The sequence below is a fragment of the Colossoma macropomum genome, unplaced genomic scaffold (genome assembly GCF_904425465.1).
Source record: "Colossoma macropomum unplaced genomic scaffold, Colossoma_macropomum, whole genome shotgun sequence".
NCBI lineage: Eukaryota > Metazoa > Chordata > Actinopteri > Characiformes > Serrasalmidae > Colossoma > Colossoma macropomum.
The window spans coordinates 2085600-2110522 of NW_023496050.1; the positions used below are offsets into that span (position 1 = coordinate 2085600).

A 24923-nucleotide genomic window follows, 5' to 3' on the forward strand; every position below is an offset into this window, starting at 1 on the left:
CATTACATTGAAAATGTACTCAATGAGTGTGGGCAGTCTGCATGTTAACAACGTTAAAAAAAATAATAATCAAATAAAACAAGAAGAAGAAGAGTCTGAAGGTTTTTTGTAACTAGCAAAATACAAAAAGTTTTAATCTATAGGCGGAGACTAATTTTAGCCATACCCTTGCATTAACAGCAGGAAGTTAGACTACATCTTTGTCTCTCATGGCTACGTAGTGAGCAGTCATATCCAATTATTTTAAAGTAGATGTTTCCCAAATTCTCAGAATCACTGTGTATCCTTAAGAATTGTCACTACTGAAACACACTTTCTGCCATTCAGTAAACAATTTTGTATATTAACTGTTCAAAGGTGTGTTTACTAGTCATGAACTAGTTCAGGTTTTTAAATTTTGCTCAGGACTGAGTAAAGTTTTCACAGCGCTTTGATTATTTTGGTAGTCACAACAAAAGAGAATGGAACAAAATAAAATGATTAATTATATATTTTAATAATAATAATAAAAAAAAATCATTATTAATGTGTAGAGTCACTCAAAGGAGTTTAGTCGACATTCCAAGTCAAATAAAGGTCTGAAATATATTTTGAACTCTGCTTTGAAGCAGTTCAGTGAAATGTTTGACATTTGTAGGAGCTAATAAGTCTAGGAATAGGCTGCAGAAGAAGATGGTAATGAAAGGGTGGAGTCACAAAATACATCAGCAGTGGTTCAGACATGAGAAAAGGAATTGCCTTTACGCCAGTATTATCTGTATATACATGTTTCAAATGGAAATATGGCTTTTGTGAAATATGACATTTATTATTTTCTGTACCTAAAATGGTCATATTGTATTTTAAAAATTTTCCTACCTTACATATCACTTAAAATTGAGCAGACTGTTTATTGTGCTTTTAAAGACTATATACAATTAATGGTCTGTCTTATGATTGGCTGCCCTGTGTTCTGCCTCATTCAAAACCACTTAGAGCTGAGAAACTGCTTAGAACATTGCATTGCATGCCTCACTTTCAGTTCATTTACAATTTGCACATTCTGTCAGAGACAGATTAATTGTGTTGTTGCATTTGTTGTTGTCTTTTTTTTCTTTATACCCTTCTTTTTTACTTTTGTCATATCTCAGTCACAGTAAGGGGCTGCAGTGAGAATCCTGGGAAAGTACCAAAATGCAAAGCAAGATTTCAGGGTATTTGCATTCTGTGATGGAAGAATTCTGAAATGTCTGTATTATATCTGTGTAACATTTCTCTCTGCAGACTTTAATACGTCCCCTGGCTCTGGCAGTACATCCAGAAGTGCAACCACTACAGCAGGTATGCGAAAGACTCACTCTGTGTGATGCTAAGTAATCAGGACACAGTTAAGTAAAAGGACATTAAAAGGCCCATGTCCTATATTTGTCTTGTATTTTGTCAACCGATGTCCACTTACAACATTTGTTGATTTATATACCTATAATAATATAAATGTAAAGCTGAGATGAGAATCATAGGACATTATCCAAACTGCAAATCAAGATTTCAAGGTATTTGCATTCTGTGATGCAGTATTCTCAAATATCTGTATTATATCTGTGTAAAATTCCTCTCTGCAGGCTTTGGCACGTCTCCTGACTCTGGCAGTACATCCAGAAGTGCAACCACTACAGCAGGTAGGCTAAAGACACTAACATGAAGGGCAAATGCATAATAAGTAGTAAAACTTCCAAAATACAATAAATCAATGAAACATCTGGTATAAAACAATCAGTGAAATATCCAGAATACAATAACTAGTGAAATATACAGAATACAAAATGTACTGACACAGGCAAGAGTTAAACACAGGAAACACTAATAGAAATATGGCTCAGAACTGTCAAAGACAACTATATATTTGTAAAATTCAACATTTATGGTTTTATGTACCTAAAATGGTCATATTTCATTTTAAAATGACCAAATGACCAATCTCACTTTTTCCCTTAAAATTAAGCAGGCTGTTTTGTTACTGTGCTTTTGGAAACAATAAACGATTAATGATCTCTCTTATGATTGGGTGCCCTGTGTTGTGCCTCATTCAAAAAGCACTGAAGAAGCTGAAACATTCACATTCAGCATCGTTCAGTGAGAGACAGATTAGTTGGAAATTTACCAAACTGCAAATCAAGATTTCAGGGTATTTGTATTCTGTGATGCAGTGTTCTCAAATATGTGCATTATATCTGTGTGAAATTCCTCTCTGCAGGATTTATCACGTCTCCTGGCTCTGGCAGTACATCCAGAAGTGCAACCACTACAGCAGGTAAGCTAAAGGCTAATTCTAGATAGATAGATAGATAGATAGATAGATAGATTCAACTTTATTGTCATTGCTCAGTACAAGTACAAGGCAACAAATGCAGTTAGCATCTACCAGAAGTGCAAATAGTAGCAATAGTGCAATAACAGACATAAATAATATGACGTATCTATGAAATATATAACTATCTGAACAATATACACACAATTATACATATATCCATGAATCATATATACATGTATATATATACAAAAAATACAATATATAAGGTATGTTACATACTGTTAGAGTAGTTATGTGTTGTGTTCTATATACAGTGAACAGTCTATTGTATGGAAATGCAAGGCATAATAAATATTAACAAATATTGTGTGCAACATATAAGTATGAGTATTAGTGGAGTGGTGTGCAGTTCAGCAGGGTGATGGTGGAAGGAAAGAAGCTGGACCTGAGCTGACTGGTTCCCAATTACACAGGGGGTTTCTGATTCTGAGATCACTGAGCTTGGTGACCAGCCTGGCAGGGATGACTGTATTGAAGGTGGAGCTAAGGCATCCGAATGTATGTGTTCCAATTTCCCAGGTGGGTGAGGGCAGAATGAAGAGCTGTGGAAATGGTATCCTCTGTCGATCTGTTTGAGCGGTACGCAAACTGGAGTGGATCCAGTGATGGTGGGAGTGCTGCTTTCAGATGACTGAGAACCAGTTTCTCAAAGCACTTCATCACAATGGGTGTGAATGTGACAGGGTGTAAGTCATTCAGACATGCTGCAGAAGAAGGCTTAGGCACCAGAATGATGGTTGTAGCCTTCCAGCACGTGGGAACAGTAGTCTGGGCCAGTGACAGATTGTAGTTGTCAGTGGAGACCAGGGCTAGCTGTCCAGCGCACGCTCTGAGGACTCTTCCGGGGATGCCGTCTGGGCCAGTAGCTTTACGTGCATTTACTCTGCTCAGTACTGAACATACCTCAGCTGGAGAGAGTGTGGGGGGGCTGCTGTTGTGAGGAAGTACACCCCATGTGTTGTGTTCAGCAATGCCCTGATCAAAACGAGCATAGAACCGATTACGCTCGTCTGAGAGAGAGGCACTGCTAGCGGCGGGGGGTCAGTGGGGGAGGTCTGTAGTCTGTCAAAGTCTGGATGCCCTTCCACGTGCGATGGGGGTCAGAGTTGTGGAAGTGCTCTTCAACAGACAATTTGTATGCGTGTTTGGCTTTCCTAGCTGAACCTCAGCATTCATTTAAGATTTCTGATTAGGAAAGATTTTCAGCCACTTGACGGAGGTGACCTTGTCAATACAAGAGTGGATATTACAGCTGAGGTGTATGTGTCTAAGTCCGTGTGAGAGTCTGTAGTGGCTTCAGAGCAGAACATACTGAAGCCACTACTCTTTTGTGTGACAACGAAAGACATGAACATCAGACACAAATGCATAAAACAATAAGTAGTGTGGAATAAAAGAACTAGTGTAACTTAAAAATACAATAACTAGTGAAACATCCAGAATCCAAAAAGTAGTGAAAAATCTAGAGTGCAATAACTTGTGACATATCCAGGATACAATAATCAATAAAATATCCAATCAAATATCTGTATTATATTTGTGTAAAATTCCTCTGCAGGCTTTCACACATCTCCTGGCTCTGGCAGTACATCCAGAAGTGGAACTACTACAACTGGTAGGCTAAAGGCTCATTCTGTGTGGTGTTAGGGAATCAGGACACAGTTACAGTAAAAGGACATTAAAAGGCCATGTCCTACATTTGAATTGTACTTTTTCACCTGATGTCCATTTACAACATTTGTGGTTTCACATACCTAAAATGATCACATTTCATTTTAAAATGACTATTTTCCAACCTCACCTTTCCCAGTAAAATTAAGCAGGCTCAATACAGTTACAGTTACAGTGCCTCTAAGAACGATATAAGATTAATGATCTTTCTTTTGATTGGCTGCTCTGTGTTGTGCCTCCTTCAAAAATCACTTAGAGCTGAAACACTGCTTAGAACCTTGCATTACATGTATCACTTTAAGTTCATTCATTTAAGTTCATGCATTTAGTAATGGTAATTGCATTTGTTGAATTCTTTTTCTTTATCTCCTTTTTACTTTCACTATATCTCAGTTAAGAAAATAGCAAAATATGAATTATTTATCTAATGAAGGAATACAATATACAGTATTATTATGAAATTGTTTATATTTTGGTAAATGTGACCGTTATATTGAGAATCCAACCAAGCTTTAATTAATGGAAATAAAATATACATTTCATGAAGATAAGTGCAAGGAAACACTACAATCAATGCAGATCTGTATGCAAGAATCCATTCATAAAGCAGAACCCATATACGACACTACACTTGTAAAGTTGGGGCTGCTGAGGCAGACGAGGAGATGGGGTACAGGCGTGAACATCCTTTGTTATAGTCTTTATTCTGAACATCCAGAAAACAGGCAGGAAAATAAATGGTGTGCGGATCCATGAATTAAACAGATTAACACAATAATACAGAGAACTGAACAGACTAAGAAAACCAGTGAATGTTAACTCTAGATAACTAACAAGAAAACAGGAGCAGTGAAAACCACATACTATGAATACAAACTAAAACATGAAAAATTTACTTGACCATGAATTGAAAACAGAGAACTAGAAGCATGGAACTGAAAACACAAACAACGAGCAAGAGAAAATAAGCTGAGACCACAAACCAAAAACAAAAAACAAGAGTACAAGAGTAATGCTGGCTAAGGAACTAAACAAATAAAGAGGTATATATACAAACACTCAAGACAAGGGACAGCTGAGAACAACGATGGGGCAGAGCTAAGAACAAGAAACAGTTATGGACTAGAAAAAAAGTCACATGGCAAATGTAAACAAAGGCACATAGCAAAGGAAAACAATAAAACAAAGGCAGAAACAGAGAAAAGCATAGATAAGGCATGACAGGACATTATAGCACTATACACAACATAGATCTATACACAAAGAAGTTTTAAACAGAATACAAACAATGCACAATGAAGATCTTTACACAATAGAAATCGATACAAAAAATGTATTAAACAGTAAGTGGGCATTACTGCATTAAAATATGCATTTTTTTTTTTTTTAAGAACAAAACATGAAAACTGAGGGTGTAAACATTTTTTGCACATAGATCTAAGGTTTTGCAAGAAGAATCTTAGAATGTACCAAATCAAGATTTCAGGGTATTTGACTTTGGTGATGAATTATTCTCAAATATCTGTATTATAACTGTGTAAAATTCCTCTCTGCAGGCTTTAGCACGTCTCTTCGTTCTGGCAGTACATCCAGAAGTGCAACCACTACAGCAGGTAGGAAAAAGGCTCATTTTGTGTGATGCTAAGGAATCAGGACACAATTACAGTAAAAGGACAGTAAAAGGCCCATGTTCTACATTTGTGTTGTATTTTGTCACCAAATGTCAGCTTACAACATTTGTAGTTTTATATATCTACAAGTCATAAATTACAACAGCAGTCATTCAGAAAGTGATGAAAACACTTTTTTTTTTCATATAACTCTAAGGGGCTGCAACGAGAATCTTGGAAATCACCAAATCAAGATTTCAGGGTATATGCATCCTGTGATGCAGTATTCTCAAATATGTGTGTAAAATTCCCTTCTGCAGGCTTTAGCATGTCTCTTGGCTCTGGCAGTACATCCAGAAGTGCAAGCACTACAGCAGGTAGGCTAAAGGCACATTCTGTGTGACAACAAAAGACACAAACATCAGAGGCAAATGCATAAAACAAAACTAGTGTAGAATACAAAACTAGTGAAATATCCAGAATAGAAAAAGTACTGACATAGGCAAAAGTAGCTAAAAGGCCAGATCCCCAAAAAACACCAGGATGAACATAGAAGCTGTTGAGGTCTAGGTCTGAGTGATCTTTACATGATGAGAACAGCTGGTTCTGAAATAACAACAACTGCAGCAGCTTGGATAGAGAATTGGTAAGACTGTATGCCAGTGGAATATGGAGAAGCTGGATTCGGAATGAGGTTGGTCAGATGGTCTAGCATGTTGGGCACCTGAGGTATATTATGGTTAGGTAGAGAACTTTAGCTTAGGCAGAAAAGAGATCTAGTAACATAGGCCTCTTGTATTGTGTCAGAGTAAGTAGTTTTGCTATTAAAGATGTAAGATGAGAAGAAACTTCAGTTATAACATAACTACATTTAATAATGGTTGTTCATTATAGGCTATCAGTCATGTTCAGTGATAGATGGATTAGCTATGTTGTATTGTTGCATTTGTTTTCGTCTTCGTTTTCTTTATCCCCTTTTTACTTGTATAATATCTCAATTAAGCAAATAAAAAATATTAATTATTAAATGTCTTAAATTAATTATTATGTATTAAATGAAATCATATAGTATCTAGTATAGTATTATTATGAAACTATTTATATGTTGCTAAATGTGACTCATATTGAACATCAAACAAAGCTTTAAATAAAGGAAAAAAGATCAATTCCTTGAAATATGTGCAATGAAACACTACACTCAGTACAGATCAGTATGCAGTGCAGAAATTTACACAACACAGAATACATCTATAAAGCAGAGTCCATACACAATACTGCGCTATACACAACACAGATCTATACACAACGCAGATTTAAACAGAATACAGAACAATATGCAATGAAGATCTTGACACAGCACAAATCTATACACAACATATATTAAACAAATAGTAAGTGTGCATCACTTTATTAAAATATGCATTTGTAATTTTGTTTTTTTTTGAAGAACAAAATTTTAAAACTGATAAATTTAAAATACAATTTCTCTCTGCAGGCTTTAGCACGTCTCCATCCAGAAGTGCAACCACTACAGCAGGTAGGCTAAAGACTCATTCCGTGTGATGCTAGGTAATCAGGACACAGTTACAGTAAAAACCACATTTGTGGTTGTGTATTTATAAGCCTGAAATAGTCATATTTCATTTTAAGATGACCATTTTCCCACCTCTCTCTGAGTTAACCAAGCATTAGTAAGACTTATATAATCAGGGGGGTCACATGACAGACTTGCCAGAATAGCAGCTCACAGCTAGAGCTACTACATTCTTTCCGTCTTCTCGACTGATTTATTCAGCTTTTATTTTACTACCTTGCAACTTTTGGCATGAAAGATTGACTGAGAGGTCAAGCACAAATGAGTGAGTGATTTCTTCATTGGTATCCAGTCCAATTAAGAAAAAAATCAAAGCAGTTTGTCTCACCAGAGATGGCTGAAATGGCAGATCTGTTAGCCAACTCCACTGAAAATCAAGCTAGCTTTCTCTAATCGCAGTTGGAGGCAGTGTCCTCAGACTAAAAGGCTCAACTGTGCGCAATCAAAGATGACCTTTGAACATAAACTAAATCAGTCCTGACCATTTCAAAAGTTGATGAAGTAGTCAGCAAAGAACGCGAGCAGAAAAAGATTCTAAACTGCCACACAGGTTGACTGGAGTCTGTTGAAAGTAAGCTTCCTGAACTCGAGGACCATTCCCGCAGGAGCAATGTGCAGCTGGTAGAACTCTTTGAGGGCTCCAAGGGTGTTAACTACATAGAAAAGGCAATCAAAAAGTGGTTTCCCTCATTTGCTGATAAAGACATCGAGATCAAGAGAACCCACCAAATCTACAGGAAATCATCAGATGGTCAGAATACTCCGCAGGTGTTTATCTTCAAATTTCTGCAGTATCAGGACAGGCAACAATTGCAGAAGGTTCACAGGGAGTGCAGCCCCATTGTCTGTTTAGGCTCCAAGCTTCGTTTCTTTGTTGATTACAGCGCAGCCGCTACCAAGGAGAGGATGTTTTTTCTTCTGTTTCAGAGATCTCTGAAAGCAGCTGGAACTTTCTGCCGTATCCAGCTCTGCTAAAAGTTAACATGTCAGGTCCTGTGCACCATTTCTCTTGTCCTTTGGAACAGCCTGATCTCCTCTTTAGCCAAACCAAATGACATCATGAAAGCACAGTGGTGGTGTTGATTGCATCCTGACCTCAAACTGTGTACCTGATGGCAATTGAAAATACTTACACTTTATTATGTACTTTTTATTTTCATATGTTGCTTTACAGAAGATGATCTTTCATTTAACTAGTATCATCAGTGTCTAAATGGGTAGGAACGATGTTGCACCACTCACTCAGGTTTGGTTATGGGATGCAGTTGAAGTTGAGAATGAGACCATCAATATACTCTGAGATTTTTCAAGTTGTTCAAATCAACGTTACTTGTTTTTGTTTTCTGATGTTTTCTTGCTTTCAGGTTTCAATTGCTAAGTCATGGTTATTCTATTTTTTCTTTTTTACATGATAATCATTTTTCAATCTTGTCTTAGAATGTCCAGGGTTTGAATTCTCCTTATAAAAGGACCAGCTTTCTTACCATTTATAGGGAAAAAAATAGATGTTTCAGGAGACCCATCTTTTCCCACAAGATGTGCCCAGAATGGGTTCTAAGTATTTTTGTGTGGCAGTATTGCAGCTAAGATTTCTGCAGCTAAGAACAAAACTAATAGAACTTTAATGCTTTTGTGTAGGAAATTTAATTTAACAATATTTAATACAGGCTCTGACACATCTGTACAAATTGCACATCTTAAAGTATAAATCAAGAAGGGGAAGAGGATATGTTCCCTTCATCTTTGACCCAGAATTTTTAAATTTTCTATCAAAATATCAATTATAATTTGAAGATTCTGAGTTTAACACTACATTGTTACAAAATGAAAAAAATGTTCAAGAATTTAGCTCTGGCTTTAAAGATTTCATGCCTATCAATAATGTTTCAGTTACAGGTCTATGAATTTTGTGGAAAGCGATTAAGGAATACATCAGGGGACAATCTACTTTTTTCGATTCACAACTAAATAAAACTAAAGAAAATCACAGTCCTAGAAAACAAAGTTGCCTCTCTTGTTCATTTACTACGAACTTCCTTTAATGAAACTGTTGCAGCTGAGCTTAAATTAGAAGTAAATTTCTTCTCTCTTATTTTCTCTCTCTTATGCATAGAGTGATAATATTATTATTTTCATAGTAGTTGCCCATTTATTAGCTCTTAAATTATGTAACAATGAACATTTTTCTGACATCCTAAACATCCAAATCTCTGTATGTCAGCCCTTCTGCTATAGTAATAACATGTAATAAATGCTCACCTCCATGTTTAGTTTCTCATGGCTCTAGACAAGGCTGTCCATTTTCTCCTCTCTTATTTGCTTTGTCACTCGAGCTCCTGGCCCAAGCGATTCGGCTATCCCCACTTTACTCCCCAGTCACCATTAATAATAGTCATCATTACATTTCTTTATATGCTGATGACAATTGCCTTGCATTAATAACATTCCTCAAACAAATCCCCTTGTGCTCTGTATTTTGGATATATTTTGCACTATCACTCTGGCTGTAAGGTCAGCAAGACAAAATCTGCACTTCTGCCTTTGAATGACACAATGAGAGAGACAAATTTATCCTTAATTTTAATTTTTAAATGTATTAATCTCTTCAATAAACAGTTAAGAGAATTGTTACTTAGATATTTGCAAATATCTGTGATGATATGAGGAACTAGAGTTACCTAATACTCAACAAACTCTTATATCAATAGTGCAAATGAGTATTCTTCCTAGAGTTAATTTTAAAACCGCTAACCTATTCATCATAAATTTCTTCACAGATCCTATTTAACTCCTTGCAGAGGAGTGTGCCTCACTCCATATGTGCCTCACTCCATCTCATCTTTGTTACTTTTTGTGCTGATGGTAGATGTGGTACATTTTTACGTATGTGCTGGGAGTGCTCGAATGTGAGCAGGTTTGGGACTAAGGTTTATTTTACATTATCACACATACTCAATAAATTTATTTCAAATACACTCCGAACTTTGACTCTGAATGTAGCTTAAATTGTGCTGAAAATAAATTGTGGCCACTTCGAACACTATGGAAAATGCAGCTAAAAAGACTGGTAGCTTATTGTGAAATCTGTTTTACTTCTAGCAGCATTATTGTATAATTACAGCTGGTAATACATTATATTCATGCTGTACTGATGAGTTTTGTATTACTTGATATACCTGAGTTTTTTTTCCCAATGTTAAACGTTAAATGGATGGGTGCCATCTGAGTGGCGATGGTGGGGGGGGCTGGGCACTCCATTTTGCTACTTTTTTTATTAATATCTACTGTATTTTACATTACTATTTAGGAGCTTTATTTTGAAAATATTTTGAGAATCATTTCATCAGAAAAAATAAACACAATCTTTTGGTAAATCATAAGCACCCCCCCAAAAAAATAAATAAATAAATAAATAAATAAATAAGAGAAGAGAATGGGAAGGCAGTATTTTATATACAGTATTCAAAGGTACTTTTGGGAAACCTCTATCATCATTTGTTTTTTTTGTTTGTTTTTGTTGATTTTTTTTATGTAGTGTGGAAATTGTGGTTTGGCATATTCAAAAGTACAACATTTCAGATATATTATGACTTATTAATCAATATTAAGTAATAGCAACTGGAAACTTTCACCAAACTCTAAATGCATAAACATTTAAACCAGAGATCTCCACTGCATTAACATTCTAAAGGATAGAGAAAGTTACAAAACTAAGAAGACTAAGAAAACTAACAAAAGAATTTTTGTCTCTTGGCAAAAAAAATAAGAATAAAATGTCCAAAATTATGAGTAAAAAAATTGAAGTGGTGGAAGGAGACAAAGTGTTCAAAACCTGTCACTCTCTGACCATTATACTTGCTGTGTTGAGCCTATGTTGTGTAAACTCATGCATTTCAGGCCTAGAAGGCTTCAATTTGTCATCCAGCAGAGAAAAATGAATATGAACAAAATACTGACCAAATAAATAAATAAATAAATAAATAATTAAACAAACCAGTATAAAGGAAAGATACTAATGTTTGTACCACTAATGTTTTAGTACTTTTAATGCCTTTTCAGTAATTTACTGGGATCATTCTGACTTGTAATTACTAAACATTGTGTATATTCTTACAGTAATGTACAAAAGTCTTAGGCATTCGAGAACATTGTTTAAAACTTTTTATATTGGAGGTCTATTGGTTAGTAAAACACACTTTTTTTATAATATCATTCAATTAATACATAAATGCAGAGTTATTAATATGTTGTTTATAAGAATATAGTCCAAAGAACACGGGACACAGTTCCTGTCTTCATGCTGCATTTCAGCCACTACATTGATTTAAAAAAAAAGCTATTAATAGCACCTTATGTAATTTTATCAGCTGAAGCAGGTACTGGATGACAACTTTAAATGCTGGTCATTGCTGAAGAGAGCTTTGCTAATGGTTAAGAAAACACACTGGCACTGACACTGATGGTTTTCTCTCTTTTCTTCAGAGAGCAGTACCACTGACATCACTACTCCACAAATAAATGCAACTACAGGTAACCCATGTACATATTCTAGACTGTCTTTCTACTCTATTTTCCTGGGTTCTTTGTCATGAGTTCGGCTGGAGAAAAAAAAACTGACAAATTAAGACACATTAATTGATACCTTGAATGTTTGTAGTATAGATAAGATTGCTGAAACATATACTGCGTTACCACAATTCAAACCAGAATCTCCTTGATCCAAAATATCACTCTAAAAACAGTGAACTAGAAAATACCGAGAAAAGCTATTAAAAGTAACTTTGACACTACGTTTTTCTTAGGCTTGAAATTTTGCTGCTTACACTATCTGTTATGTCTTAGGTCCTTTCTATGCATATGGAATTGGAGTTGGAGACGTAGTGAATGAACGGATAGATGATGGAGGTTCATCTGCTATTCCTCTTGTGCAGCCATTTTCATTCTTTGGAAAAACATACAATCAAATATATGTGAGTGAATCTTACTTTCCTATTTGGGGAAGAATGTTGCTATGTCAAGCAGCTGGCAACGTATTGAAGGCTAAAGTTCAGTGAGCATGAAATCTCCATTCATTAAACACCATATAATTCTCAGCAAAAAGGTGGCCATAACACCACAAAATCCTAATTACATATCTTAAATTTCTAGCTACTATTTTCTGTGGCCAAATATTCCATCCAAACCAATTTTGAGCCTAGTTAGAAAAAAAAAAATCCACTTTAACAACACGAGTGGGAAAATATTTTGGCTCATGTGATATAACAATCAACTACTTGCTTTTCCTGTAGGTCAACAACAATGGTCACTTAACCTTTGATCAGGCATGGAGCAGCTACACCCCCTACCAGTTTCCTTCTAATGGTGGACGAGACCTCATTGCCCCATTCTGGACAGACCTTGATAATCGTGGAAATGGTGATGTCTCATATCAGCAATACACTACTGGAAACATTCTCACACAGGCCACCCAGGACATAAACCAGCATTTCCCTCAGCTGCAATTCAGTGCAACGTGGGTTTTTGTGGCAACATGGCATAAAGTTGCTTACTACAGTTACTCAGGCATGGTAAGAAAGCTTTCTCTTCATATGATTAAGCTGTATACTGATTTCTTCATAATTGACCACCATAAAAGACAGCTATGTCATCCTAACCTGCAAATTCAACAATGTTGCTGCCTTCTGAAATAATATAAGACATAAGAAGTGTATTTTAATGATGCCTCACTCATTTTTTGTAAACATTTTGCAGGAAGCATCTTTCCAAGTTGTTTTAATTTCAGGTGGTCATCTCTCTTTTATACTGATGAATTATGGTCAAATTTCTCCAACAGACAGGTCTGTACAGGTAAGCATAAATTTGGTGCTGGTAGTCTACTATCTTACTGATACCCCTAAACTGGAAATATAATTTTAGGTTCTAAACTGATATTGCTTTGTTTCCAAGGCTGGTTATGACACAGATGACTCCAGTTACTACTTCTCAATTCCTGGGTCATTTCAACACAACTACAATGTCTTTACATACAGCACCAATGTCAATGTGACAGGCAGATGGGCTTTCCGTGTAGATCATGGCTCACAGAGATGTCAATTTAACAGTAAGCTGCCTGAAACTCTGCATACTTTTGAAAATCAGTATACAATATAGACTATTGTTAATCTCACTAAACTTTTTTTTTTTTGGCAGACAACTCCGTCCCACAGGGTACCTCTTTCTGGACAGATGCCTCTTGCCTGGAGAGGTGCACTTGCACCCGCCAGGGTCTCCAGTGCAGCTCTCAGCCCTGCACCTTCTCTCAAGCCTGCCGTCGTGCTGCTTTCCAGTATGGCTGTCAAAATATTCAACGCCAAACCTGCACCATTTCTGGTGATCCTCACTACTTTACTTTTGATAATCAGGTGTTTCACTTTCAAGGGACCTGCACTTATATCCTGTCTGAGGTACAGTTTTCAATTATGTTTCCTTTATTAGTGTGAAATTTATGATTGGGATATTTAAAATGGTGTCTGGTCTTGATTCTGTCTAAGTCTAAAATTGCATTTCTGTACAGGCCTGTGGTGATGGGTTGCCATACTATCGTATTGAAGGAAAGAATGAGAATCGGGGCAGCACACGTGTGTCATGGACACGCTTGGTCAGAATATTTGTCTATGATCAAGAATTAGAACTGGTGAAAAATCATCAACATGAAGTCAAGGTCAGCATCACTAAACTCCTTTAGTAAAATATGTGCTTTATTATTTTCCCTGACTCTGATTTCTCATTGACTATGCAGGTGAATGGGAGTTTTGCAGCAACACCTTTCAGCCTCCGCAATGGCTCCATTCAAGTCTATCAGTCAGGCTTTTCTGTAGCTGTCAGTACTGATTTTGGCTTAGTTGTTACATATGATGCTAATTTCTACGTGACCATCAGTGTGCCTTATGACTATCAGAATGCCACATGTGGCCTGTGTGGCAATTTCAACCACCACCCAGAAGATGACTACCGTACACCTTCAGGAGAGATCTTGAGCTCAGATGTGGAGTTTGCAAATGCTTGGAAGGCACAGGGGGATGAGGTCTGCCAGAATACTGGGTGCTCAGGTCTTATGTGTGCTGCCTGTACCACTGCTCAGAGCAATCTGTACAGTAACTCAAACTACTGTGGAATCATGGCAGATCTTAGTGGACCATTTGCCCCTTGCCATTCGAGGCTGGCACCCCAGACCTTTGTAGAGAATTGTGTCTATGATCTTTGTGTGGGAGAAGGATACCAGCCAATCCTATGCCAGGCATTGAATGTATATGCCGCTCAGTGCCAGCAGCAGGGCATTCAGATTGGCCACTGGAGAAGACAAGGATTCTGTGGTAGGAGTTATAGATGTTCTGTTTTGTAATATAACTAATTTTAAAGACAGAATACTTCTAAACATAATTAAAACTATTTTTCTACCATTTACTACTTCCAGAAATTCCATGCCTTGAGCACAGTCACTTCGAGTCTCAGGGCACAGGCTGTCCTGCAACCTGCAGTAACCCTTCTGCTCCTTTAAACTGCCCCTTGCCAAACCAGGAGAGCTGTATTTGTGATGCTGGATATGTCCTAAGTGCTGGAGAGTGTGTTCTTCAAGCTAACTGTGGCTGCACTTTGGGAGGACTCTACTATGCCAACGGTCAGACAGTGGTATTGGACGATGACTGTGGGAGGCTGTGTACCTGCAATAACAGAGTTATGAGCTGCCAAAATCACCAGTGTGGTCCACAGGAGATGTGTGCAATCCATGATGGAGTGAGAGGGTGCAGACCATTAAGTTATTCAACCTGTGTGGTTAAAGGATCAGGCTCATATCACACTTTTGATGGACTCACTTTTAGCTACCCAGGAGCCTGTGGGCTCACCCTTACTAGGGTGATGGGTCCATCCTCCCTACCTAACTTTGCCATAACTGTCCAGAAACAGCCCAGAGGCCATCAGAACTTTTCCAGATTGCTGAAGTTTGAGGCAGAGGGAACTCAGGTCTCTATTGAGATGGGAGAAGGAGGAAAAGCGATGGTAAGCTCTTTTGAAACAAGAATAGTGACTCATACTGTTAGCCACATTTGAATGATAGGGCAGAACAATCTTAATCATGTTTGTTGAAAAGAAATGATTTTTTTTTAATGATTTATTATTTTTTCCATTTAGGTGGATGGACAGGCAGTTGCTTTACCATTTGGTGTTGGTACCAGTCGAGTCCATATCTACCACAGCAGTGTGAAGGGTATAATCATGGAAACAACCTTTGGGGTAACTGTGCGAGCTGACTGGCCACACCTAATCCGAATCACTGTACCCAGCACCTACAATGGCACACTTGGTGGTCTGTGTGGGAATTTGAATGGATACCATGGAGATGAGTTCCTTAGCCCAGTTGGAGTCTTGCTGAATGATTCACAGGCATTTGGGAATAGTTGGCGGGATGGGTCTCTCTCAGCCTACTGTGAAGAATCAACAATCAGCTGGCAACCAGGATATTATCAGAACAACAGCCACTTCATACAACACTGCAGCATTATGGCTTCACCATACGGACCATTTGCTGAGTGCCACAGCAGCCTGGATCCCAGGGTATGGATAGCAGATTGCATCCGTTTCCTTGAACAGACAGGGGGCACAAAAGAGGCTTTGTGTGAGGCCCTGAGAGGGTACGCTGTTCTTTGCCAACAAAATGGCATTATTGTGCGAGATTGGAGAAATATAACAAACTGTGGTGAGTTATTTATTTATTTAATTTTTTTATTAACAGTATCATGGCATTACTCAAGAGGTCAAAGCTTTTTTTTACTAGATAACATTTTGCTAACAGCAATATACTAACTGGCACTTTGTCTTTTCCTTTTAAAGAGTTCCCCTGTCCAGCCAATAGCCACTATGAGCTGTGTGGTACTTCCTGCCCAGCAGCCTGCCCCAGTCTCTCATTCCCCTTTTCATGCATCCAGCGGTGCCAGGAAGGATGCCAATGTGATGATGGGCTACTTCTAAGTGGAGACCGTTGTGTGCCCCCTACTGGTTGTGGCTGTCTCCATGAGGGGCGCTACAGGCAGGGTGGAGAACGTTTCTGGCACGGTGAAGAGTGCCGGTCCCTGTGTACCTGTGATGGGACCACAGGTTTTGTCCGCTGCTTGCCATCATCTTGCAGTGAGCAGGAAACCTGTCGTATTGTTGGGGGAGAATATGGTTGCCACCCTCTACCCCGTGCTACCTGCTCTGCTTCAGGAGATCCCCACTATACCTCTTTTGACGGACGCACATTTGACTTCCAGGGCACCTGCAGATACATACTGGCAACTGTATGCAATGATACTCGAGGGCTACCATATTTCCAGGTTGTTGCCAGGAATGAGGCATGGCATGGACTCCAAGTTTCAGTCACTGTGGACGTTTATGTTAATGTCTCAGGACATATGGTGCATGTCTCACGCAACATGCGAGGTACTGCTAAGGTAAGAAGAAATAAAATGTTTTTTCTAGAAATGTCTTACTATTAAGAGGCTTTGCATATAGAAGTAATTGTTCAGTTATCCAATTGCTTGAAAGGGAGTACATGAAGACTGTTTACTTTAAATCTGAAGAGACCATTAATCTAGGGCTGCCACTAAAATTTATTTAGTATCAGTTAATCCACAGATTCCCAGCGCTGGTCATAGAATTCCCTTATTGCCCTGCATAGTTTAGTGTTCTGCTCTAGCACACCCACTTTAACTCAAGAAGTGCTGGTAAGTTGTATCAGGCATAATGGGTGCAGAAAATCATTCACATTTGCACAGAATTGATCTATTAAATTAATAATGCATTAATTAATAAAAATTATTTATTTTTGTAGACGTTATGACAATTTCACTTACATTTTATTTATTTCATATAAAGAATTTACTGTAGTTTTGACAATTTGAATTACATGTCTTTATTTATCTTGGGTTACCAAAAAAAGTGCTTTAAACAAGATGATAAATAAAACACTAGAAAGATAAAATACCATGACCCAAATAAGTAACAGCCCAATTACGAACAATAAGAAAAGGAAACAAAACCCAGTATACTGAGTACTATGCTAGCCTAAAAAAAGAAGTTTATACAGGTTTTACGAACACTTATCAGGTTTATTTCCTAATATTCTATGGAATGCTGCTGATGCCCATGATGCTGATGGAATGATAGGAGCTACATAAAAATGATAAGGATCTTCCACAAGCTGAGCTGTGTGTGATCTAAGAAATGTGCAATTAGCCTTGATCAACTGTATGAATTGAATGGGTCATAATGCTTCAGCAGATCAGCTAGATATACCAGAGTTAGGCCATTAAGGGCTTTAAAGATATTACACATGAATAAGAAAAAGATCTGAGCTGTGAGTGATCCTAGACATTTGCAGTGATCCTGCCTCAGCAGAGTTTGAAACAAGCTCTAATGTTTAACAGATGAGTAAAATACCAGAATAATATGCTCAAACATTTTTTTTTCTAGTAAGCACTAGTTGGAGCCTATCTAGAAAAACAGTAAGGCAGCCAGTCAGAGACACATCTCAGAAGACTAATATAGACTGTTGAATCAGTTATGAAGACATGGAAGCTGTATCATACCACCAGGCACTGCCTACACAAAACTGTCCCTCAGAGCTCAAAGTTAAAAATGCCATATGCAGTGCAGCCCTAACAATGCGAACAAAACAGGCAAAAAACAAATACCCCTGCATCATCAGTGGCAGGATCAAGTTGTGGGAATGCTTTTCCTTGGTGGGGACCTTGTTAAAATTAAAGGACAAGTGGATGGTGAATGATACAGTATGCTGCAACAGTCTACTTAAACACCAATACTTGGATGAGACTTCTGTGTTGCTGTGGACTCATCCCAAGCACAAGGCCACAGCAACACAGAAGTAGTTGACCAGCTAAAAGGTCAATGTTACAAAATGCCCAAATCAAAGTTCAAATTAAATCAGTCCAATTGAGAATCTGTGGCAAAATTTGAAAATTACAGTCCACAAGCGTCATGCAACCAAAATGAACAACCGGAAGCGAAGCAGCCAGGAAGAATGCGTGAAATCAATTCCTAATAGACTTTTCATAAATTGACACAACCAGTAAATCATTCACCACTTTGTCACTGCCATTCAATAAATAATTCAATAAAATAAGTGGCATCTACTCTCTACTGATACACAGACAAAGCTGGGCTTGCATGTGTATCCTGCCACACAAAAAATGAATGTGTGGCTTACATGATTACATGATACCGCAGCTATACACTTAACAAATACATTAGACACATGAGGCAAAGATTGTGGTTGATGCATTGCACTGTGTTAGCACAAGAAATGTATTTAAAGAAGATGAAATATACATCAAGAACATACTTTTAAAAGACTACTGTGCAACTTAATTTTCTTCCCATTAGATTGATAATGAGACCCGGAATCTTCCTGTCCTGCTTGATTCTGGACGTGTTTCCATTTACTCCAGTGGACAGAACACATTTATCACAACTGACTTTGGCCTAAGTGTGAGTTACGATGGCTCTTGGGTCGTGCGCATCACTGTCCCAGCTAATTACAGTGGAGCCACATGCGGCTTGTGTGGTAACTTCAATGGGCAAAAGAGTGACGATTTCCGCAAACGATCAGGTGCGCTGGCTCTTTCAGCCTTTGAGTTTGGAGCTGACTGGAAAGTGGAGAATGACACGTTGTGCAGCGATGGATGTGGAGACTCCTGTTCATCATGTCAAAATCCAGTTGAGGCGCGGGCCCAGTGTCAGATCATCAGGGACACCCGGGGTCCATTGAGCTTCTGTCATGCCACCGTGGACCCCCAGGCCTACTTTGATGACTGTGTGTTTGATTTGTGCCTCTCTGAGCACAGACATGATGTACTGTGCCGTTCCATCCAAACCTATGTGAGTGCCTGCCAGTCTGCCAATGTCGTGATCAACCCCTGGAGAGAGAACACGACCTGCAGTAAGTAACTTAGCAAGAGTGTGAAATAGATTCAATATAGTTTTTAAATAATGGAAATAAAACTGCATTAAGCGTATTTTATCGTTGAATACTTCAAAGAGATTTGGGTTTGGAGTTTTATGTTGGAAGGCACCAGGAAAGACACTAATAGGTAGTATTGGCTGATGCAAGTATGTTTGGATTTGAGACTGAGGAATCTGGGCTAGGTGTTATTCTCTCTAAAACCCTTCATCATGATACAGTAATATATAAATGATTGTAACCACTACATGGTCAAGATGGTTAAATAAACATATATTCTTGATGTGGAATTGATGATATTTTGCTCTAATTATGTTATGTAATTTGACAGGAATGGACTGTCCCATGAACAGCCACTATGAGCTGTGTGGCACAGACTGTGGTCATACCTGTGCTAGCAGCATTGATGCTGTATGTGAGCGGACGTGTTCAGAGGGCTGTTTCTGTAATGAGGGCTTTGTGAGGAGTGGAGGACGCTGTGTTCCAGTGGAACAATGTGGCTGCTTGTACAATGGATTCTATTATCATGTGAGTTCCAGTTTGTCAGTTATATCAAGACATACAGTCAAAAACCTGAACTGTTAAAGTGATTGTTTATCTGGAAGCATCTATACATTGATGTTTTGTTTAAATATTACTCTTTTAAGTACTATATTCATATTTACACTATATTAATTGCTTGCACTTGTGTCTTAATGTGGTTTGGTTCTGCAGATTGGTGAGCAGTTCTGGACCCCAGGATGTTCACAACGCTGTGAGTGCTTTTCTACCAATGACCTGCGCTGCTACTCCACCTCCTGCTCTCCCACCCAGGAGTGTGAGGTCAGGAATGGCCTGCGTGGCTGCTACAGCAGAATGTCCTCATGCATGGTCTGGGGTGATCCCCATTACTTTACCTTTGATGGAGCTGTCACCACCTTCCAGGCAAGAATGAGCTGTTTTAATATGCCAACTTAATACTGGTCTTTGATTTAATGGGACATGATTCAATTATGTCATGTTTGGATAATTGGATAATCCATTATTGAAGCATTAGTGGATCTCACACATTATTGTTGCATAGTTTATTTTAAAAATGTTATTCTTTTTTATCAGGGAACTTGTTCATATGAGATCTCTAAGACCTGTGGGAACGTCTCAGACAATGGCTTACAGTTCCGTGTGGTGGCAACTAACATGCATCGTGGGAACATGGCTGTGTCGTTTCCGTCTAAAGTGGATGTGTGGCTAACTAGATGGGGACAACAGACACAGATAACTATTGGACAAAGAGAGTGAAGGTATTTCTCCTGTCTACTGTGTGGTCCTGCTTGTAGGGAGTCAGAGGTGTGAGACATTTCCTGATTTCTTCTTTTTTTAATACTTTTTCTCCTCTTTCTGCAGGTTAATGGGACTGACACAAGCTCGTCTGCTTTTCAAATCAACTACTTTACAGAAGTACATCAGGAACAAGATTTTGTGGTTGTGAATGCATCAAACGAGCTCATGGTCTACTTTGATGGTCGTTACACACTTTCAGTGAAACTGGGCCCGAGCTTCCAGGGATCTGTTTGTGGAATGTGTGGCAACAATAATGGAGACCCTGCAGATGACAAAGCTATGCCCAATGGAGCTCTCGCACCCAATGACAGTGTTTTTGGCAACAGCTGGAGATCAATTAACAGTGCTGCAGGGTGGTTAACCATATTTGAATAACAATTTTGAAAACAGTTATTGTGTATGTGAAGTTAAAATAGATACACTCATCTATTCAAAGCAAAATCATGTATTCCCATTAATAATTATTGAACTGCAGTTTCTTTTACACTGGTTATATCTCAGCAACTTTTTGACTCTTTCTAAAGAAGTTAAGTATGATATTAACAATTATGTCTTGAAAAAAAGGAAATTAATAGGTTTTATGCCTACCATGAAAACAGTACATTTAAATGACATTATGCAACTATTCAGCACACTTTCACTGTCTCAAATTTTCCCTAAATGTTTTGCTTTCTTTCCAGGTGTGGTGCTAATGACCAGGCAGGTGATGTGAATGACTGCCCTTTAAGACAGGAGTACTCTGAATTCTGTAGCATCATCACCAACACCAGTGGACCCTTCAAGCCCTGCCATATCCATGTCAACCCTGCTGTTTACTACAATTCCTGTGTGTATGACCTGTGTGTCTACTCATCAGCCAACGGTATGCTGTGTTCAGCTCTGGAGGCCTATGAAGTTGCTTGCACTACGATGGGGATCCAGATCTCAGACTGGCGGTCAGGTCTAGCTTGCTGTAAGTCCAATAAATTTATAGACCTGTTCCAAATTTAAGTTTCTCTGGAATCGATGCACAGTAGATTTTTTTTAATGAATTACATATTTTTCATGCATTTTTACCTTTTTTTTTCTCATTAGCGAGGATGGATCCCTGTGCAGAGCTGAACTGCACTGCAGATGAGTGGTGTGGGGAGAAGGATGGCATCTATGGCTGCTTCTGTAATGAGGATCATCCTAGACCGAAGCTTGAGTCTTACGGTACAGGCACATTTTAACATGTGGTCATGCATTAGGGGCTGTGGCTATTTGTGCTTCCATACACCAGTTTAACAGTCCAATGGAAACAACTGATTGTTTATCACACTAACAGCTAGTACTAAACTGTCATCTCCACATACCAATGAGCTTTTCAAAACAAAATACAATTGTTAAACCAGAAAACGTTTACACGTTTCATTCATATCTCATTTTAAAAGATATCACTACATTTTGTTGACCGCCATTGTGAAGTTAATCAGAAATCCTCAGTATAACGGTCATCTCATGCTTAATGCTCTTTGGATAGTTGTTCTGCATGTCAGTCAAATGGCCTTTTTGCTATCCAATTAGGTGCTTCTTGAAACCTACCAGTCCTGGTTTACTAGGCTGTATTTCAGCAACACACACATTTTACACTTTGCTAAGGAAAAAAGTCTCTATTTTTTACTAATGCCTGTTCATTACTGTTTGTTCTTCTGCACCTTTATTTTAGACACTATCCTCAACTAACTTGACTTCTGCCCACAGCACTGACTAGTGGATTGATTAGTTGACTAGTTGACTAGTCAGTTCAGCCACATGCATGCAAAAATACCCAGCGATATTTACAACTATTTCACTAAAACAAATCTCACACCTTTTTTCCTTTTCTCTTTTCTTCTTGTACCAGATTCCAGAGAAACCTGTCAGAGCAGCTCTGGCACCATGTCTCTGTCCCGCTGTCAGCTCTTTGAAGCTGGTTTCCCTGCTAACATCCTGCATCTGAATGACCCCAACTGTAACGGAACTCTACAAAACGGCAGACTGGTGTTCCACTTTGATAACAATGACCACATCTGTGGCACAAATTTCACGGTACACTGAACAGTATACAGTATTTTGATGAAAATGCTTTCTTAGTTTGCAGAGTGTCTACAAATTTGCAGCGTGTTTGTAAAATCCATGTTATCGTTTTAATGAAAGTGTTTTCAGTGCTTGCACCTTGATTTTATTTGCAGTTTGTTCGGTCTTCTCGGCCACCACACTTTTTAAGTTTATAACATAATTCCAACATTTGCAAACAGAATGACAATCACAGTTTAATTTTTGATTGTCAGTTTTATCTAAATTACGATAACTGTATTGTTGTCTCAATATTTATGGAGCTGACTGTAAGTCCTTGACTATATGTTTTGGTGGTAATTCATTTTCATCATATTCAGCTTTGGACTGAATTGTTAATAAATTATATCAACAGGCCAATGGCACACACTTCATGTACGAGAACTTTATCCAGGGAGTAGTGGACTCAGCAGGAGGACTCATCAACAGAGAGAAACGTCTGAAACTGCACTTCTCCTGTGTTTACCAGCTTAGCCAGACACTTACCATGCACACAGAACTAAATCCCCTGCAGAGGTGAGGTGTGCTACTGCCTGGGTTCTTCACTGAAATCCCACTAATATCAATTGCTGGACTGCTCCAGTTTAAGGATTTTACAATGCATGGGGATGTAGTTTTTCCTCTATGTTTATTCTATGAACTAACCAGTCTGTGGTTTGATATTTACACAGCATAGTGCATGAGACCCTTCCAAACAGTCAGGGGTTGTATCAGATCAGGATGACTCCCTTCCAGGATGCTGCCTTCTCCCACCCTTACAACGGTAGTGCATACATAGACGTGGACCAGCGGATCTACGTGGCAGTGATTGTTCAGAGAGTGGACAGCCGTCAGTTTGTCACAGTCATAGACTCATGTTGGGCCACTCCTGTTAATGACCAGAACTTCGGTGTCCGCTGGAACCTCATCGTTAATAGGTATGAACATTTTCCTTATTTCGACTTTTGACAGGGAAAAACAGACAGTAAAGGACAGTCCACATACTGATTTGAGCCATAATAGGTCATAATATGTGTCCTTTTTCATTTATCTGCCTAAAAACCTGACACTACATCCCTTTTCAATCCAAGATATCTTTTTCTGATTTAAAGATAAAATATCACATATTTTCAGGTGCCCTAACCCAAAAGATATCACAGTGGAAGTTCTTCAGAATGGTGTCTCCACAACTGGCCGTTTCTCCTTCAAGATGTTTGCTTTTAATGGCTACCGCAAAGTTTTCCTTCACTGCGCCATCCACCTTTGTCTTCTGCAGAACAACAACTGTGCAGCGGTGAGTCCCGTGTTGAATAGAGAGTAGGCTTGAGAAATACACTGACAATGCAGGGTAATGAGTATGAAGAACATATTATGATTTCTATTCATCCACATGGCAGGAAAAAAGAACATATTTGTGCGATATGTAGGGTAGAGTTTTACAGATTGGGCTTTTGTTTTTGCCAAAGGGCATAATGATTGTTTGGTGAAGGCAGTGCCCCACTAAGTGACCCCATGATGCCAGGTCGGCACACATTTGACCACACACATTAACTGATTTCTTGACTTTTATATTTATTATAAAAGATGTAAAATGGTATTTGTTGGTGCCTTCAATACTCCTTTTTACTCTCAAACTATGACAATGAAAATAGGGTCTGTAGTAAAACAGTGATGAAGGGATATCAGAGAATAACATGATATGTGCACATCTGAGCCTGAACGCTGAAGTCGTGTTATTTTGATGGTAGAAAGACTTTCAGAATGTGTTCGCAGCTTGTGTCTTGGTCTAGCTGTTGTATTTGCTGCCATTGTAATGGAAAGAACACAGCTTTGGGACTTATACCTATTTCTACCCTTTTAGGTGACACAAACAGAGCATGACCTAACAAAGCTGTGCAAAACTTTAGTAAATCAAGCAGCATATTTAATCAGCCACACTTCTTATATCTCCAACCATATTTTGTGTGATCTTTTCTGAACCACACTTTTTCATGTTACACACTTTCTAATCATGTACACAATAAATCCAAATAGTTAAAGGGTATGCCTGGCTTGCATCCGTGCAAATTTTTTTTTATTTTGTTTATACACAATTTTATTTGCACTTGGAATACTATAAGAACTAGTCAGTGCTTCTGAAACCCATGTAAGCTTTAACAACTCTTATCTATCTCGTGTGTTTTGCAGCGCTGCTTCCCTGGACACCGTTTCAGAGTTGGTCGTTCTGTGGACATGCATGACAAAACCTCCATCTCTGTTGGTCCTTTTATCTGGGCTGCTGAAAGTGCAGGTAAACACTCTCACAAGACACACTTGCCTTGATGTTTT

General features: G+C 38.4%; 1 protein-coding gene across 1 annotated transcript in view; it reads left to right on the forward strand.

The window, feature by feature from the left end:
• Nucleotides 1–24923, forward strand: part of LOC118804530 (alpha-tectorin-like) — a 127716-nt gene that overhangs the window by 13281 nt on the left and 89512 nt on the right. The window contains 20 exon segments of the mRNA XM_036565023.1: nucleotides 12063–12195; nucleotides 12514–12792; nucleotides 12977–13072; nucleotides 13172–13325; nucleotides 13415–13668; nucleotides 13779–13925; nucleotides 14004–14577; nucleotides 14679–15262; nucleotides 15395–15959; nucleotides 16094–16692; nucleotides 18644–19199; nucleotides 19552–19748; nucleotides 19935–20144; nucleotides 20316–20494; nucleotides 20537–20546; nucleotides 20604–20893; nucleotides 21221–21492; nucleotides 21615–21734; nucleotides 22405–22589; nucleotides 22972–23132. Of these exon segments, the coding sequence (XP_036420916.1) occupies nucleotides 12063–12195; nucleotides 12514–12792; nucleotides 12977–13072; nucleotides 13172–13325; nucleotides 13415–13668; nucleotides 13779–13925; nucleotides 14004–14577; nucleotides 14679–15262; nucleotides 15395–15959; nucleotides 16094–16692; nucleotides 18644–19199; nucleotides 19552–19748; nucleotides 19935–20144; nucleotides 20316–20494; nucleotides 20537–20546; nucleotides 20604–20893; nucleotides 21221–21492; nucleotides 21615–21734; nucleotides 22405–22589; nucleotides 22972–23132 (5565 nt within the window).